Here is an 18,324-nt window from a genome sequence, read left to right on the forward strand (position 1 = left end):
AGCACTGAATGGGCTTGGCGTCCAAAGGTAATATTTGCCACTGGAAAGAGCCTTGAATTGTAAACACTACAGTGTGCCTTGCCTTGCTTTTACAAATGCATTGAGATGAAGCTTGAAAAGCTGTCACAAATAAATCACATGGTATTCAGCTTGACACAGGAGGTAGCTATTGTGTACTGAAATCAGAAGTGCTGTGCCTACCTCCAGTTCTGAAATCGGTTAACTTTTTTCAGCCCAAGCTTATGCAATTCATATTATATAAACGCATTGGTTGTTGTGTTTGGATAAACAACCACTTGTTAGACCAACTAAATAAAACATTTTGTAAAGCTTAAATTCCCCAGTTTCAAGGCACACCATTGGAAGATGGTACACCGAACAAGACGTTCCCTGTTCATTTGTATCGTCATATAATTCAAAACTGTAGCCTTTGCAGTTCTATTCATGGGCAGAAGGACACAACAAATTAATGGGGACAACAGTCTACCCTCCACTCTGCCAATCGGTAATGGAGGTAACAAGCAGGTTTTCATGGAAAACACTGTGGTAAATATTTCAGTACAACAGAAAACGAAAACTAAATGGGTGATCATATAGTAATGATGCCACAACAGTAATGATATCCCATAGAGTACTATAATATCTGAAATAAATATATGGTATTATCTACATTACTGTGATAATGTAGAAACGCTTGTCTTAAGATGGCTGTCAAAAATGGAACCAATAAGACAAAAAATGGCATCAGATTAGGGCTACATGAACACTTTATTTTTATATAAAGCACAAGAGGGAAATCAAAACAGAAACTGACCATTAAATCATAACATAAATCAATTATAAAACAGACTTTTGAAATAACACAGTGATTTGCAACAAAAACTATTAGCACACTAAAAATGTGGTATATACAGTCAATTTTCATATTTCAATAGCAAATAAGGTAGAAATGTATTTACAAACCATATCCTGAAAGGAATCTTGGGAAAAATATATAGCAGTACAAAAGAACACAGTCTAAAATATTAAAAATATTAAGACATTGGAATACTAAAGTAGAGTTTGCAAAAACTATATGATAGTTCTGCTGTTAGACTAATGCTGAAGCAATCTTCCTGCTACAAAGGATTTTTTTTTGTTTGTTTGCATAGAACTTTTTTTTTTTAATGGTAACGCGGTACAAAATAAAGTTAAGCGGAGAAGTGCTAGTTGCCATCGCTCTTGATCAGTGTCTTTTTCACGCGGGGGACGAGGAAGACGGTGCCGTCGGAGGTCTGCTGGAGGGAGTACTCGCTGGGGGAGTAGGGCTTGCCGTCCTCGTCGCGCAGAAGGCCGAACACCTCCAGGTACAGGCTGCTGAGCTGCTGCTTCATCTCCCGCAGGTTGCTCCCGGTCTCCGTCCTCTCCTTCAGCAGCCGCTCCCTCTCCTCCTTCAGCGAGTCCAGCTCGTACTCCAGGCCCACGATGTTCTCCATCTTGCGCTTGCGGCAGTTCTGGGCGGCCACCTTGTTCTTGCCGCGCCGGCGGATGTCGCGCACCAGGGCCAGCTGGGCCTCGTTCAGCTGCTGCTTGGACATCATCTCGTTGAAGTCGTCCACGGGGAGGTTGATGATCATGTCGACGGTGAAGGGGATCTGGAGGGCCTTGGCCCGCTGCTCGTCTCGCGAGAGGCGGGACTCGGCGCGCTTCTTGTGCTTGTCCTTGGTGAAGGGGGGCTTGCCGTGGCCGCCGCCCTCCGCCGGCTCTGTCTTCGGGTGCTTGACCTTCGTTTCCCGAGGCTGGGCGGCACCCGAAGAGGATGCTTGACTGCCGTCACCGAGGAAGGACGGCGAGAACATCTCGGCGAAGTCGGACTCCGCGTCCACGCTGCCGGGGTTGCTGTCCATCTCCTCCATCTCCGAGTCGCTGTACCCAAAGGAGCCGTCTCCCGAAATGGACTTTTCAGGAGAGCTGGCGTTGGGGCTCGCGTCCAACGACAGGCCCGAATCCGAATCCGGAAACTCGGCCGTAGCCTCAGGCTTCCTGCTCTCAAACTCATCCCCCAGGGCAAACTTGGGAATGTCCATTGGCAGGGTTGTGTTGTGTAGCTCGGCCAATGGGAGATCTGTGCTTCCACTGCTGGCTGGCGGGGCATTGCCATCCACTTTTGTGTTCATGAGTCCTGGGTAAAACATGTCGCAGAAGCTGTCTGAGTTAAAGCTGGCGTTTAGGTCCAAGGGTTTCAGAGTCATCTGATTGAGGTTGTCCGGGGGGATGGTGCTGGAGAGGTTCTCTTCGAAGGTGCCCAGATAGCCTGAGGGGCAGACCGGGTCTGCAGTGGGGGCCACCATGTCAGTGAGGGCCGGCATGTAGAAGTTGTAGTTTGGATCTTGCAGCACAGTGGGAGCACTTACAGCGCCAAAGCTGGGCTCCAGCACATCCGCCATTGGCATATTCAGACACTGCTGCGAAGAAGAGCAAGGAGAGTAAATACCAGACTAGCTAACAATAATAACATAATAATGTTAAGTGTTACTTTCTAAAAGAGTTACCTTCCTAATCCATGAATACATGAATACAAAACCAAAAAATTCAAGTAATAATAACTATTTAACTATTGCAAATAATAACCAAAAATTAATGGTTTCCCACGTCAATGTTACAGACAAAACAACAAAGGAAGAGGACAAAATGGCTTCCCAAGAATTTCAAATCCTCTTTGCCTCTAACAAACAGGAAGAGAGCACATATAGCTAGCTCACTATCTTGAGACTAATCAGAAACAACTGGAAGATATAATTTCCTATTTGATTCTCTTGAGTCTTAAAATCTGTCTAAAATTGTCCAGGAAGGACATTTAAACACCTTTAATGATGACTTTTGTGAAGCTTGAGTGCATATCACATGGTTTTAAGGACCAGGCTACACTTGAAGGGTAAAGTATCCCTTGTGCTATTCATTTATTTATTCTCTGGCTTGAATCCTTGATGGCGCACTCTCATTCTACTGGGTAAAAGGATTCTGGGAGATGGGTTATTCACACCTCACAGGTATCTCTTCCACTGCAGACCACAGAAACCTGATCGGGGCAAATTAGCAGAATGCATCTGCTGCCAGGGCGTCCCGTTAAAATCCGGCAAACAAAGGTGTTTTTGTGCGCCTGCCCTGGCAGCTGCCGGCCACGCATTCTTGGGCCGGTTTTACCGGCCGACCGCGGTCCGATTGTGGTTGGATGAATTCGCCCATTGTGCGTACCTGCAGCTCAGGAATGGACAGAAGCTCCATCCAAGCCTGCTCCAGGTCCTGCGGGGCCTTCTCCACGGCGACGGGGAGCGCCGGCTGATGGGGGGCCATCATAGCCGGGACGCTGCCGGCGGGGGGCGGGACGGAGGGGTCTACAGATGGAGACGCGGTCTGTGAGAGAGAGAGAAGCGGCCAGGCTGTGATTTTGGACAGAGCGCAGTCTGAGGAGGAGCAGATCTACGGATGCAAATCCCTACCGCAGGCTTGCAAATGCGGCGCTGGAAAGCAGGGGCCTTCGTGTGCTCTCACCTCAATCGCCTCTACGAGTGGGAAGGTTTCCGCCAGCAACTGCATGCATTCGTCAAACGAGAGCGCGTTCCCATCTTCTTCCGTGAAGAGAGCGTTCTGTGGACAGACGAGGGCTCCGTTTAATTCCCCAAACGAATTTGCGTGCACTCCGACCACAGAAATGCGCTTGTGTGCCACGAAAAACAAAGCAAAGTCTATTGAAACTCACAGGTGCTACGAGGATCAGTTCTCTAAATCAAGGACGCCAAACACCCCATACGCAACTGCTCGGCCACCTGTGGCTCATAATTAAGCTGGCAGGTGCGGTAACCTGGTTACCGTGTGCGTGGAGAGATGGTCCCTGACGCCGCTGATGGATGCGTACCTGTGTGACCTCGGGGGGCGTGGCGGAGGTTTGCGGCTCTGCGCTCGTCACCGGGCGGGGCACGAACTCCCCGGTCTCCTCGTCGAGCTGCAGCTGAGCCAGCAGAGCCTTCTCTTGCTCCCTTAGCAACTGTTGCCTTTTCTCCTCCTCCAGCTCGCGCTGCCGCTGAAACTCCTGCTCCTTCTGCCGGTGGCTGTAGTCAAAGACCTCCCTCCCCGCGCCCAGGTCTATGTCCTGCCTCCACAGGATGTCAATCAGATCCATATCCTGCCCACAAGACACCAGGGGAAAGGGTCAGTGAGTTCGGGCGGGATTCCCAAAACAGACCTAGCCTGAGGGAGACACAAATGGATGAGCGAGAGGGAGAGAAGGGAGAGGGAGAGTGAGAGAGAGGGAGATGAAGGAGAGAGAAAGGGGAGAGGTGCTCCTGCAAAGCTGCAGAGCTTTGCAGCCCCCGACAGAGACATCGTTACTGTAACGTGGGAGGAGTCGCGTGAATAATAGATGCGCTTCTCTCCTTTCTCGCCACCGGTAGATGTAATCAGAAAGAAAACGCCCTTTCCTGTAGCCTTCAAGCTCCGACTGCCCAAAAGACGCGGCGGAGAGCTCCGGGTGCGACGAGCATCAGCGATTTTCCGATTCCGAGCCCCCGACAGCGCGGGTCCTTTAAACGCGGGCATCAGAGGCCAGACCACGCCCGTTTGGGAAGCGCTGAACTTACGATCGGCCATTTCCGTGCCGAAGAAGAGCGCTGAAGGAGCGCTACCCGGTACTTACACGAGCAGCATTCTGCAGGAAGCCTCCCTCAGCGCTGTGTAACAGGCGCACCGGCCGCGGCTGCAGCGCCCGTTCTCTGGGCGAAAGAGAGGCTGACAGTCACTTGAACGATAAGCCTCCGCCTTAGAGCCTGGGTCTCCCTGAGGTAGGTGGTAATTAATCGCAAAGCTCAAATTTCACTCCAATCAGAGAAGAGCAGGGGCCTGGCCAGCAGCAGGGAGCTCTCAGGTAGCAAGACAAACAGACTGTGTTTGATCTAGTCCTGTCCTATCGCAGCATCCCCACAAAGCACACGCTGAAAATTTAATTACGGCACACTGCTTTCCAGGGCTCTCCTTCATTGTTCTTTTCATTGCTCCTGGTCGCGGTTAACGTCGAGGCCGCAATGGGGGGTCCAACCAGGGAAACGGTCTCCGCTGGGGAAACGCACTCCCTGGCTGGCTACACGCTTGGCAGGGGTCGTGGAGCACGCTAGTGCTGTGGCTTAGCTGCCATCAGAATGGCGACGACGTTTGCCGACATTTTAATGCCTGGCTGTCTGGAGGGCGCGGGAGCCATGATGGAATACTAAACTTCAAATTAATTTTATTTAAACCAATATTGTCATAGTCTGCCATGTCAATGATTTACAAATTATGTGATTATATGATTTCATTGTAATTATTTCATAATAAAAAATTATTTTTAAAATTATTTTTAAAGCCCCATTATGAAAATGCACAAACGTTTATGAGTCATTAATGTCATCTCTCAACATTCTACCCCATTCTGAATAACATTACACATTATTATTTATCTTTAATATCAACTTTTTTAAACAAAAAGGTTTACTTCTCTGTCCTCAGCTAATCTTTAATGTTTCAGTACAGCAGTTGTTTAGTGTTTCATGTGAACACCTAACTAGTTCAAATCAGGTAACACAGTGGATCAGTGTACCTTACATTCAGACCCAGCCACAGTAAATACACAAAATAAACACTGAATTATGACCTCATGGGCCTGTACTTTGCAAGGTGCGATCATTTTACAGCAGTTAATAAATTACTTTCTTCATACTTAATAGCTTTGTAGCTAGTATTCAACTAGCTACATTCAGATAAAAAAGACGACCTAAACATTAAAGCAAAGTTGGAAGGAGAATTGTTCAATGTGTTCAATTCACAACCTTTTCGAGGAGTTACCCTCGACTTTTATAAAATAAAATTTGGAAGGTGCTGATTGGCATATTAATTACATTTTTTCTATACTCAGATTCATTCTGAGGAGTCCTACTTCTCATGCAGACAAGTCAATTGACAACATGCAGACAAGCTGACATTCGATCAGCCCAAAAACAGAAAGATCTAGCTAGGCAGCACGTGTGTAAAGTTGGTAGGTCTGCTCTGGATTTCACAATGAGGGCTTGCTGAGCTAACAGCCCCAGGTCTGGTGAAATCTCTCTTCAGGATATGGTCATGTACACTTTTGAACTCTGCTACATCAAAGCAATAAAGCAATGACTCATCATGCAACATAACCTAAAGGGTTTTGGGTTTTTTGGTGCAGGTTTGTATGTGACTCCACACACCTCTTAGGGCTCAGCTTCTTTGCGAATCGCTTTTGAGGGCAGATGGAGGAGGTCTGTCCTCATGTCACGGATGTGGGTCCTTCAATGCTCTCCCCCCATGAAGTCACTATACTGGTCCCAGCCTAACATAAACTACACACACTTCCCCAAGGTTTTATGTCTTTGGTGTATAGATGCCTTTAAAAGCAAGTATGCACCATTTCAACGTGCCAGCCAAAACAAAACTGTCCCTCACGTGCGGAGAGATCACCATTGGCTAAGAACTCAAGATGTTTGGAATCACTATTCCTGTAAGTTGTGGCCAGCAAACATGGGTAATTGTTCCAGGAACAAAGATTGTGAATAGGTGTTAAAGGTCATTCATGATACTTCCTCCTGGTGGAAAAGAGATTGGGGGCAAGGGGGAGAGGGGGCAGAGCAAGTATGTTAAGTACATTGGAATGAGAGGTAGTGATTCAGTAGCTGCTACTGATGTGAACAACAGTACATTGTTTTCGATCTCATGATACCAGTAAAGGAGGCGATCAAGACCTTGACCTCAGTGAGCCTTTGACCTTTGAGAGAGCCACACTTACAACACAAACCAGCTGTGGTGAACCTGGCTGAAATTTATGATCTGTCAGCTGTTTTAATTGGATGCTTTCACTTGTGGTGGTGAGGTGCTTATTAGCAGTTTGCACCTATTTAAGGAGGGGGCGACTGAGATTTGTCTTTGTTTGTTATCCCAGAATGTCCACTGATGCTGATATCTGGTAATCCAGTAAAATCAGAAATGTCCAGAGATAAATGGAGCAAGATTGATCCCTGTGGCTTTTTTCTGCCCAGCCCACACAGCCGGATCACAGTGGGAAGCCTTTCATAAGAGCCTTGAGAGACTGCAAGGAACCTGCCGATAGTCACAAGGAAAGCATTCAGCATGTGACACCATTTCGTTATTTGTGTGAGGAAAGTAAGACGCAGTACGCTTCCTCTATTGAATTCATTATTTGGAAAGAACACACACTAAACTGAGGGTGTATAGACTGATACAACAATGCAAAGCAGAAGCAGTAACCACCTTGAGGAAGTGTGCCATTTTATGGGGATTTCAGAAGCAACAAAGACTGTAAACACCAGGGGCTTACCTATCCTAATGGCGAATGGGTTTAGAGTAAGGTCTGAAGTTGGCAGCAAATTAGTTTACAAAATTATAGCCTATTCTTTACTGGAATTTAGATTCAGATATATATTCGTGTGTTTTTAGATCTTGTTTAAAATACGTTATGACTGTAACATTAAAAAAGGGTGACAACAACATTCTCTAGAATAGTACTATCCTTCATCCCTCTAGGAGGTACAATCCAGAGAAGACTAAGGTTCTGCTTCTGGTTGGCCAGAAACTATAAACAATCTGTGAGCAGTGCCAATTCTAATAAACATAGATACACAGTCATTCCACAGTCATCCAAAGGTAGGTTATTCATTTGAAATGATCAGTCTTTAGCACATCTTTGTTTTAGTTATTCAATCAGACCTGCCGATTCTGAAAAAAGTGTAGGCTACCTATATCAAGTCCAAAATAACTAAATTACAATCAATATCATTCAATGGTTAGACCATTATGTTCACACTATTGTATCACAATATTATGACAACTACATATTCTATAGCACAGAACTACCCCATAGGTCAATGTCTACTGGGAGAAAAACGAACTTCCTCTGCATCTGAAACAGTCAGACATGAGAAGAGTGGTTACAAACAGCAAATGTACATTGTGTGCCTCCAAGAAGCTCAAAACAAGCGTTGGGAATAAAGAGTATGACCATAACACCACTGGCCTGTCTACAAGTTCCTTCTTGCTCAAGAAGAGCACCAATTATCTCCTGACACCATTGCGTTTACCTCAGGTATCTGTTTTAAGTGTTGTGACTTCAACACAGCTGTCCAAATATTAACACAAGCTGTTGACAAAAACATTTTGAGGCTCTAAATAAAAATGCAAAAATACAGCAATAATGTACTTCAATAATATGAAAGCATTTAAGTTCCTGGTTATAAAGAAGCTACATTTAAGTTTACAGGTGTGTAAAGACTAACATCTGTATTGTGTGCCTGGACCGAAAATAAGTTGAAATGACTTTCCTTACATGATTCCAGTTGAAAAACCAGACACTACAGCAAAAATGAAAGGTCTGTTTCCAGGTTGTCTCCTTAAGCAAAGTTTCGGAACATGCCTTTTTCTAGCCACAAACTCAATCTGTCACATCATGTCAGATCCTACACTATTCGACAGGGCTGTTGGTGTCACCACTGTGGGTGAACACAAGCATTTGGGTAGATGTGAGTCAGACCCATCCCTAGCCACAGATCTAGGATATGGGCCATAGGCTGGAATATCCCAAAACAACTGGAGATAACAAGTCAAAGGGCAATCTGTGGCTCCTGGGTAGCTCACTCGGTAAAAACGAGCTTGTACCACATGACCCATGCCAGTGCCAGTGCCAACTGTGACTCGCAGCCCAGCGGGAGGGGGGGGGCACCTCAATGATTTTGCATCACCCAGAGATATCAGAGACATATAGTCAGTGGGGATAGCATTGTTCGTTGCTCAAGCAACGCCTGCTGGCCATCTGGGCACCTGTGGCTTGCTCTCTGTGCATGGGTATGATTGGGTCTCCACCACCACTCTGCACGTGTGGGGCTTGCGACTGAGGTGCGGGAAAAAAAAGTGGCTGGCAGGCGCATGTTTTGTAGGAAAACCATGGGTTGTCCCGAGCCAGCAGCAGGGGCTGTATATGAGCATGCTTGTATAGACACAAATTGGGCATTCCAAATTCCGGTGGGATTGGAGATGCCAAATTTTATTTATTTTTAATAGAGGGCAATCTGGTTGGATACATTTGAATCTACTATAAAGCTGTTCTTGGATTTAGCATCACACTCGTGTGATACCACAGTAAACACTGGAATGCTTAATTCCCTGGCCCTTTCACCCCAAGATTAAAATTTTAAAAAATCATATCTGGGTTATAACTTGAACAAAATCTTGCAGAAAAACTTTATCTAGCGCTGCTCACTTCTTATTTATTGGCAGTCATGGTCAGTTAATACTGAAGGGTGAATTAGCCCATTTTGTTATTTTGTTTTGTTTTTTCTGTTTTTCCCACCGTGGGTTATGCGTGGTAAATTGTGGTCACTCACTCACTCATTCACTCACTCACGGACAACCTTTGAGGGAGGTTTGGCGGGACGCATGCGCAGGTGGTATGGCACAACATTTTTAAGCACAGCTTTATCGCCTAACGGTACTTTAGCTAACCCTAACATGTTCGCATTTCGCCTACTTTAGCTAACCTAGTTAGCGTGTACGGATCGCCTACTTTAGTTAACCTAGTTAGCACGTACGGATGCTATCCTGCAGGCATGAGTAGGAGCTAAGAACACACAGCTACAACCACCGATACAGATGTATGGACACACAGAGGACAACAAATAACGTTACAGAGGTGAGGACGTGCCATAGCTAGCTAGCTATATAGTACGGAGGGAAAAACGGAGAATGTCGCCAGCAGTGTATGCGCGTGAGCTCGACAACACATTTCTCATAGAAAAGGTTGTTTGTGCTGTTAGCCTTTATTGATCGCCGTACAAGGTTTATTTAAAAGTAGCTAACACAATCTGACAGCACTAACCCATAAAAATGTACTGTGCATGGTACTTGCTCAATCGAACGGTAAATGTGAAAACATTCCATTACAGTCAGCGGCACCGAAATTTTCTGTCACACCCTCAATGAACGGCAAAACTCCCAATAGAAGACTGAAAAATATTTTCTGAAACGTTATTGATTCCGCTTGGCCACAGTGAGTGAAACTAGGCGATCTGAGTGTATAGTTTCTATGTAAATTACGTCAAAAGGATTCAGCCTTGTTGTTTGCTACCTAAACTTCACAGCACAGTCATTGCCGTTATCATGATTGTAGCATGAAGTGTCTATTTTCAACCAACTGCCATATATGAGCGCGTAAAGTCAACCAAAAAATATAGTTCACCAAGTTGCGCCGTGGGTCTGGACGGTTTCGTGCTTGTTTCTCTAATGCCCTGGAAAAACTTGCTCACAAATGTGAGTTTCCACATTTTGGCATTTACCGAGTCCAGATAATTGAATTGCTATTGAATCATAACCCTTGCCAAATACATGCTTGGATAGACACTCCCAGCACCCCGCACGACCCTGACCAGGATAAGCGAGTATAGATAATGGATGGATGGATGGATGAATGATATCCATATGTTGCTACACTTTGCAGTCCTGAAGTGGTGAAACTACAGTTGGAGGCAAATTTGTGCAGCAATAAGTTTGTATGATTAGCTAAGACGCATTTTGTTAACAAACATACACTACTATGAACAGTAAACCTGCTGTAATCTGATTTATTGAAACTAGAAGTAAAACCTTTGTACATACATACTAGAGGTAAAACTTTAATAGGATACATTTGTTCCCAAGAAATGTAATACAGGAACACAGTTCTTAAAATAATTGTTTGTATTTTTCATTAGGCTATATAGGCATACATTTTAAAACCAGGTTTTGTGCACTCCAATAAATTTCTAATCCATGGAGCCTCCCTAAAGTCACCCCATCTTGCACTTACATTACAGCAGAGAATGATGTAAGAGGGTATAAACTCTAATGTAAACTTTCTTGTTTTTAGTAACCCTCTTTTTTCATTGTGAGTAATTGCGGAATGCGCAGTCTTGAATTCATTAATAAATTCCTAACTTTTTTTCCAAATCAATTGCAATTACTGTCCCCCAAAAATGCAAGTGCTACGTCCAATTTCCTCTCCCGGTAGCCCTACTTCAAATTCAAATTAAAGTTTGCTTGCCAAACCCAGATATTCTTGATCTCTCATTCATGCTACAGACATATATTTTGGTGTTTTGATTTTCATCTTAAACCCACTTGGAACTTAACAATGTATACCAGGCATGTAAGGATTTCCTGGCTTGCCTTCTAATATTTAGAATACTAACCTACAGTAGAGCAAATTTTGCCTCTATCAAGGGTTGTAAATGCCTAAGCTGCGACATACAGGTTAACTTCAGACAACTAAGTGTGTAGAAAAGTGGATTGTTGCCCAAAGGTCATAGTGTATTGGCAATTCATTTTTTTCCTCTTATCCTAAACACAGCAACGTTTCCCTGAATTCATGCCCATGTACATTTTATCTCTCTGAACGCAGGCGTAACCTGAAAGTTGTTAATAAGGAAAAGGGCTGATGAAATATAACTCTTCATGTCTTCCTGCCAGCTAAAACACAAACACTTCCTTTTTACATTCCAAACGGAACAGCCATTGTTCTGTTTTCTACTCAGACCAATACAACGCTTAGTAAAACCAGAAATTATATTTAACATTTCAGAACATTCAACAATTTTGGTAGCAGAGAGGAGAATATAGAAAACAAATTAAGTACATACTGTATAACTAGAAGGCACTGAGACGGTAACTGAGAGGACTACTCCTCACCCATTGTAGGGTATTATATGGTAACAGACACCCATGGCGCTAGGCCTTTTTCCTTATAGGCTATGTGACAGCTTGAATTAGCCCAAGTCCAACACGGCTATTATTCCAAAACAAGTTTTTTTTGAACACCTTAAATTTCTGAATGGTGTGGTTCCTCCTCCACATAGCAACCCACACAAACCTGTCAATCACATCTTAGAAAAGGGAGACAATGCTGACAGATAAACACCCCTAACCTGTATACTGAACTTGAGCTGGGAGTCAATGCACTCTCTAAACTCAGACTAAACTCAAATGACCTGGAGTTTATCTTTCAAGAACCGGTTTTCTTTGTCCCTTTGCTGCCACTTATTTTTCACCACCAGAAATAACTTTCAGTATTTCTTTTAAAAGATTGCTCCCTCAAAAGTAGGCATACATACAGCCCTTACTTTTAAAACTTATACCTGAATCTATTCTTCACCAATAATTAAAGTACGCTGCTTGTTATAAATGAGAACCTAAAGATTACAATGTTCAACTTGAATGCTCAACCCCATTTCAAAGAGGAATTTGGAACAATGATTGGTTGTTCAGATGGGGACTAATCGCTTTATTCTATGGATAACTTATTAGCGTCAATATATAATGGGAAGGCAAACAAAATTCCTGAGTGAGGCCGCCTACGCCAGTTGTGCAACCAGCTGAACGGAGCAAAGGTAGCCTCACTGATGCCATCTTTACAGAGATCACACGCTATGGGGCGCCCAGACGGCGCCGAGGGGGCTCCCGACGGCCGGCAACGCACATCGACAGCATTAAAAGAGGAACGGAAGGAACAAAGTTTTCATTTATCTTTAATCTTTCACATTCTTTCTCGTATTCAAAAAATAACATCGGGATTTTAGTTTTATATCGTCGTATTTAAAATGTAATATGTAACAACAGTAGGCAGTGACCCACGAGGCAGACTTCAATGACTTTGCAGATTTTTCTGTGAAAGCGTGAGTGGCGCAGAATCGGAAATTGTGTTCGGAACGCCTACTAGCACTGCTAAACACGTACAGCTGTTTAAAACAGAATTTCAGTAGTATCACAACACATAAACATGTCTGGAGATTGTTCCTATATTTTCGTATGTATATAATAGCCATACAGTATTCAAATCACCGTTAAACACAACAACGTAGTATTTAAAGTCACTTAAAGTCAGAGTTCATGTCTTACAGCCAGTTAGCTAACTAGCTAGGGCTAGCAAGATAACCTAGTTGGTTACTATCAATACAGTTGATAGTACAGTTGCTACATCACAGGTGGATAAATTGACAGGTCGCTAACATTAGCTTGCTAGCAAGTCAGCTGATGTCTAGCCCTACAAGACATTTGAAACATCTTAGATTATTATTGCCAAAATATTTCTCTACACCAAGCGTTATTTATCCGTCACGTTGAAACCATAACTTGAACTGTCATAATTTATATTTATTATTTAGCTATAGCCTAATGTTTGGTAGTTGGGTAATCATTGAAGTTAGCTGTCGACTTAGCCTGTGCAGTACATTTCCAGTCAATGTCACATACACATAGCCTACGTTATGTACACGGCAGAACATGCTTTGGAGCTAGATATTTACCTGTTGACTCTGGTGCATTTTTGGTAACTCGATCTCCATCATTGTGATGAGTTAGAATCAGTCCCTTGGTGATGAAACACCAAATATCCAAAATATCACTGGTTATATCCCCCTACTACGGTATGAAATGGTTGTCCGACAACGGGCACTGCAAACCGATGAGGAAGTATCTCAGTTGTGAGCAAATACTGCCTGTAGTCTTATGAAATTTTACGGAAAACCCCAGCAGCTCTGTGGCCCCGCCCACTAACTGCGGCAGCCAGTCAAGGACGTTCAAACGACTGCGGAGGGTTCGTCCCCCTGTTCTGTACTTGCCTCCCGCTGATAGCCTACAGTAGGCTACATATTGGCGAAACGCATCCCCGCCGCGCGTATCAAATTCGTCACGATTTGGCACAACTTTTGGGTGGCAACTTTACATCAGTATCATTTTCCACATTTTATGGAATAAATATTGTACAATGAATAAAGGGTTCGCAATTATTGTGCACCAAATTTTAGTTAGCGTTAAAGCATTTAGCGAATATGCATGGGGTTTAGAATGAAAACTCGCTCACTCGGCCCACTAGCTCCAAAGAAAAAGGATAATTTTATTTCAAAATGTGGCTCAACGTTTCGACAAGCAGGAAGACCGCCACGTGGTGAAATGAAACGATTTATTTCTCTTCTGGGAATAAGTAGGCGAAGTGTACGAGTTTTTATTTGTTATTTCCTAATATGACACATTGGCTCTCCACTTTGTTGCATGCATAAATGTATTGTATGTGAGGCAAAGCTAATTGCATTACTTCTCTTGAGGGTTTCTACCTGAATTATTTTGCTAGCCTGTCATTCCTTATTGTTGCCTTTTTTTTCTTAGAGCAAATACAAAATAAATACACATTACAAAAAAGCGATAGGCGCAACTATGGCAGCTTAGACCAGTACATTGCAGGTTAAAGCATTCAAAATGTGCAGTGAAATGCCAAAAACAATATGAATATCAACTCCATTTGCTTGACAGATATTGTTATCTAGTTGTCTATACACTGAGGCAGCTATAAGAGCATAAGCAGGCTATAAATCACACTGACAATCAGCAGCCAAGTTCCACAGCTATTGCAGGGTCACATAACCACTCCTGACAAGGGAAGTCTATGTCAACAGTTGGAAGCATTGCAATATTGATCTTGCATGGGAAACCTCAGATACTCCCTAAAAAAGCCATTCCTACAGTAAGTAAATGAGGAAAAGAGACCAGAGATTTAACTGCTGTGAAACAGCTTGTTCCCACACTTTTAGTTCAGAATTGGGACTGGTGCTCAAGAGGAGGCAAGCAGACCAAGAAAATCAGTATAGGGGTGGAATTGTGCAATTGAAAGCTAGCATGAAATCTTTATCACTGAATATAGTATTAATAATAATTATTTATGAAGAAGTTTTTTTTTTGCACAAACTAAAAGAAAATACCTTGAAATACAAAGTGTATTTTTGCAGTTCTGACATAATGTTCTATGCTGCAGGCCACTTTAGCCCATTTGTATTTTGTTAGTCCTGCAGAGATTTGAGTTCAGATGACTCAAAGTATGGGACACTCAGAGATGGTGGCAGCCTGTCCACAGATGACAATAGTGGCTGACAGATGATGATATCACAGCTTTATGGTCACTTTGGGGAAAAGTGATCTGAATGTGACCCATGAGGGAAGCTTTAGTAAGATGTCACTGCATCAGCGCCTGATACCCGCAAACAGTCCAACAGCAAAGCTCCCTCGCTTACCCCCCGATGCCAATGCTAGCAGAGGAAGAGTGACCAGGACCATGAAGTCATTTGTTTGCATCTTTCCTTCAGGCTTCTGCCATAGGGTGCTAACTAGGGATGTGCACTTTCTCCTAGCAACAGTCTCCAGAGATCTGCTCTGATTCCACCAAGACAGAATGAAGAACCGGGGTCCCGTAGGAAGTGAGCAGCTCTCTCAATGGGATCATTCCCATTGGCTGTTCCTGTAAGATTCTGTATCTTGCCAGTCCACCTGCCTGTACACAGATGAGCCACTGAATGACTGGTGAGATCCTTAAGGCACATAATGCAGCTTTTCTGACGCTAAAACATTTATCACTGATGACTATAGCAACACTCCACTACACAGAATCAAGAATTAAGCAAGGGAGTGCGCATGTATTAAAACACACAGTGCATGGTATGAATTAAAACAGGAATTAAATGTAGGAAATTTGTGTTGTCATAAAACATTTACACAGAAGAATATTTGTTTCCTGTATTACCAGTTAATTTAGATAGCATGCAGTGTTTGCTTCCATATACCAGAAACAAAATACAGGTGCAAACAACAGGTTAATACGGCAGTCAACCTCAAAGGTGCATTTCTGCAAGTTACCTAGCGACCCTTAGTGGCTGACATTAGAATGTTAAATAATCACAATGCAGTATCTTTTTAAATCATTCAACTCATTTACACTATTAATTGCCAGTTTTTCACACAGATTTTCGAATTGTTTATATATTTAAAATCAGTAGTGGTGATCTTTAAATAGCTAAAGGTTACAGATGTTTCACTATACTGTTAATAATTGCAAGACCCTATGAGAGCTTGTTTAGGGAAGAACAAGAATTATCCAGATTATGTTAAGTAGTCAAGAAATCAAAGTGAATGTACTGTATTAATTTTGTTTGATCAACTTTTGTTAAAATTCAGTTGCGAGAACATCAGTCAAATTGCAATTTACTAGTTGACATCTTAATTTACATTCCACGTGATTGAACACATTATTTTTTTGTAAGTAGGCTAATACTGGATGTGGCGTGCAGTTATGTCAGTCTCATTATTATGAAATTGAATATTATTTGAATAAAAAATTGTGCGCAGAAGCATGAAAAAAGCTTTACAATTTATTTCACTGTAAAAAGCAACATTTTATCCAACTTACAAATCTGCATGAACTACGGAGACGTTTTGCCCATACCAGACCTAGTATCCAAAACATTCTGACACCTGAGTACTTGTGAAAAGCTGGAACAGTGCTGCAATTAGGCGGCGTCTGCAATGGGCCTCCTTAATGAGGTGAGCCTTTTACCACGCGTCCTGACACGTACCTGTTAAGAACTGCACTCCACCTCTACATGTACCTACAGTGCAGCCCACTGTCTGAAATTACACTAAACGGGCCTTTTTTGCTAAGCGCGTCCACGCGTACGCGTTCACGATTGGCAGCTCCACGTCGACATTCTTCCAGCTGCAGAGTGTTGTGCACGGAGCGCAGAGAAGCGAAGGGACCTCGGTGTAAAAGGACCTGACTAACATATCGCGGAATGTCCGAAGAAGGTTGATGACTGCACAATTAACAGATAAAATGCGCGTCGTGTCCGTAGCAGTTAAATTGTAATATGTTCAGAACGCATTTTTGTTGTTGTATTTTATGGTCTCTTTCCTCTCGTGTTGGACTGCAGCTGGCCACTTAACTGCTGTCTCACTTCGACCAGGTATGTATAGCAAGCTTATTTATTAATGTTAAGTGTTTCTATTGGTTAACAATTGAAGGTATGAGATTTCAGACATACAGACTGAATACATTCTGTCGCCTACATATACGTCCAATATTGGTTCATTTTCTATCATGTGGAAACTGGCATTATATCAGCTTCAGAGATTAAGTTATATACCACGACATGTGTTTTGAAATAATGCATGAAAACTGTTGCAATGTGTATCGTCTTTATATGCTACTTTGGACGCTACCTTGGAAATGTAGCTAGGCTTCATGCAGAAGTAATGTCAGTGCTTAGTTTGACACACGGAGTCACAAAAGTTGCGTAACTAATGAAACTTATTTCGTTCACTCTTACTTGGTTGAAATGTTTATCGCAAATTATATTTTTGAAGCTGTCTTGAATGCATGACTCTAAATTTGGAAAATTTAGACACGTCAGCTGTTCTACATATCGACTCCCTCCAACTGTTAACAACCTTGAAGACAGGCAAGGTTGAACTGTAGTGTTGACACTTAAAGTACAAAGAATTATGTCTATGTTTTCATTTTTAATTTCCTTTGGTCTACTGAAATCTATGGGGTTTTTTTTGTTTTTGTTTTTAATTGAACTTTCCAGCAGTCCAGTTCTGAACGGCCTTTTGTCAGAAACTGCCATTTTGTTACAGGCCCCAGTGCTGGTACATGCCAATGATAAACTGGGTTAATATTTTATGTCAAAAAAGTACTTCTTTGCTGGTTCTTATGAATTCTTGACATATTTATTGACTTCCCTGTATTAATTTAGCAAGTTATTCTATAGGTGCTTTAACATTCTGCCTGCAATTTGGGCTGTGAGATAGTAGTTTAAATGCACACACATCACCCTAACCCCCATTTAGAAACCACATTTTAAAAAAGGTCTTTGATGTTCACAGTGCACTTGCACATTTTGTGTTTTCTCTCCAAGGTTGGTCACTGATAGGATGGCGAGAAGGTTCACCGTGGAAGGACACGTGGTCGTGCTGTGGCTTTCCAAGTAAAGTTCTGTAATACACTTAGACTCTAATTGTTTGCAGTCAGTGCATTACAGAACTTTGTTTTGGGAGTTAATGCTCTTGGCTGATGGAAAATAACACCTCTGGAGGGACACCACCAGGTTTCATTCCTGTCATGGGTTTTCATCCACTTGTCCTTCTACTAAAAAGACTACATTGAAATAAACCTGTTAAAAACATTGTATTTGGTATCATGATAATTTGTTTCATTGTTCCCCATAACAAAGAACTGAATTTGTGTTCACTATAACCTGGTCAACAGAAGTTACAGTGATAAGATGTGCATTTAGGATAGAGTTGTTTAGGGCTTTTATTTCAGCATACATTCTGTGTGCAAAGTCCATTGTACTTGAATGAAACATTTGGTTCAGCTTTGTATGGCAACACAGAATGTACAGTGGTGGAGAGTAACAGAGTAACAGCATTTCCCAG

At 42.8% G+C, this 18,324-nt stretch overlaps 1 protein-coding gene and 1 long non-coding RNA gene across 5 annotated transcripts; one reads left to right on the forward strand and one right to left on the reverse strand.

The window, feature by feature from the left end:
- Positions 1 to 749: 749 nt before the first annotated feature.
- On the reverse strand, positions 750 to 13,569 carry nfe2l2a (nfe2 like bZIP transcription factor 2a). Of its 4 annotated transcripts, none has more exons than XM_064327275.1 (5): positions 13,371 to 13,569; positions 3,896 to 4,162; positions 3,532 to 3,627; positions 3,235 to 3,393; positions 750 to 2,441 (listed from the first exon to the last, which is right to left on the reverse strand). In XM_064327275.1, exons 1-5 carry the CDS (start codon positions 13,410 to 13,412, stop codon positions 1,206 to 1,208), a joined length of 1,800 nt encoding a protein of 599 aa, XP_064183345.1. In that variant the 5' UTR covers positions 13,413 to 13,569; the 3' UTR covers positions 750 to 1,205. The 4 variants fall into 4 exon arrangements, with proteins under 4 accessions (XP_064183345.1, XP_064183344.1, XP_064183346.1 ...); XM_064327274.1 differs by having other exon boundaries at positions 750 to 2,444; XM_064327276.1 differs by having other exon boundaries at positions 750 to 2,444; positions 3,896 to 4,227; positions 13,371 to 13,567.
- A 2,856-nt stretch (positions 13,570 to 16,425) lies between these two features.
- LOC135250696 (uncharacterized) lies at positions 16,426 to 18,076 on the forward strand. Its single transcript, XR_010328988.1, has 2 exons — positions 16,426 to 16,850; positions 17,805 to 18,076. It is a non-coding gene; the product is annotated as an uncharacterized LOC135250696 (long non-coding RNA).
- Positions 18,077 to 18,324: the final 248 nt, after the last annotated feature.

Source organism: Anguilla rostrata, chromosome 3 (assembly GCF_018555375.3).
Source record: "Anguilla rostrata isolate EN2019 chromosome 3, ASM1855537v3, whole genome shotgun sequence".
NCBI lineage: Eukaryota > Metazoa > Chordata > Actinopteri > Anguilliformes > Anguillidae > Anguilla > Anguilla rostrata.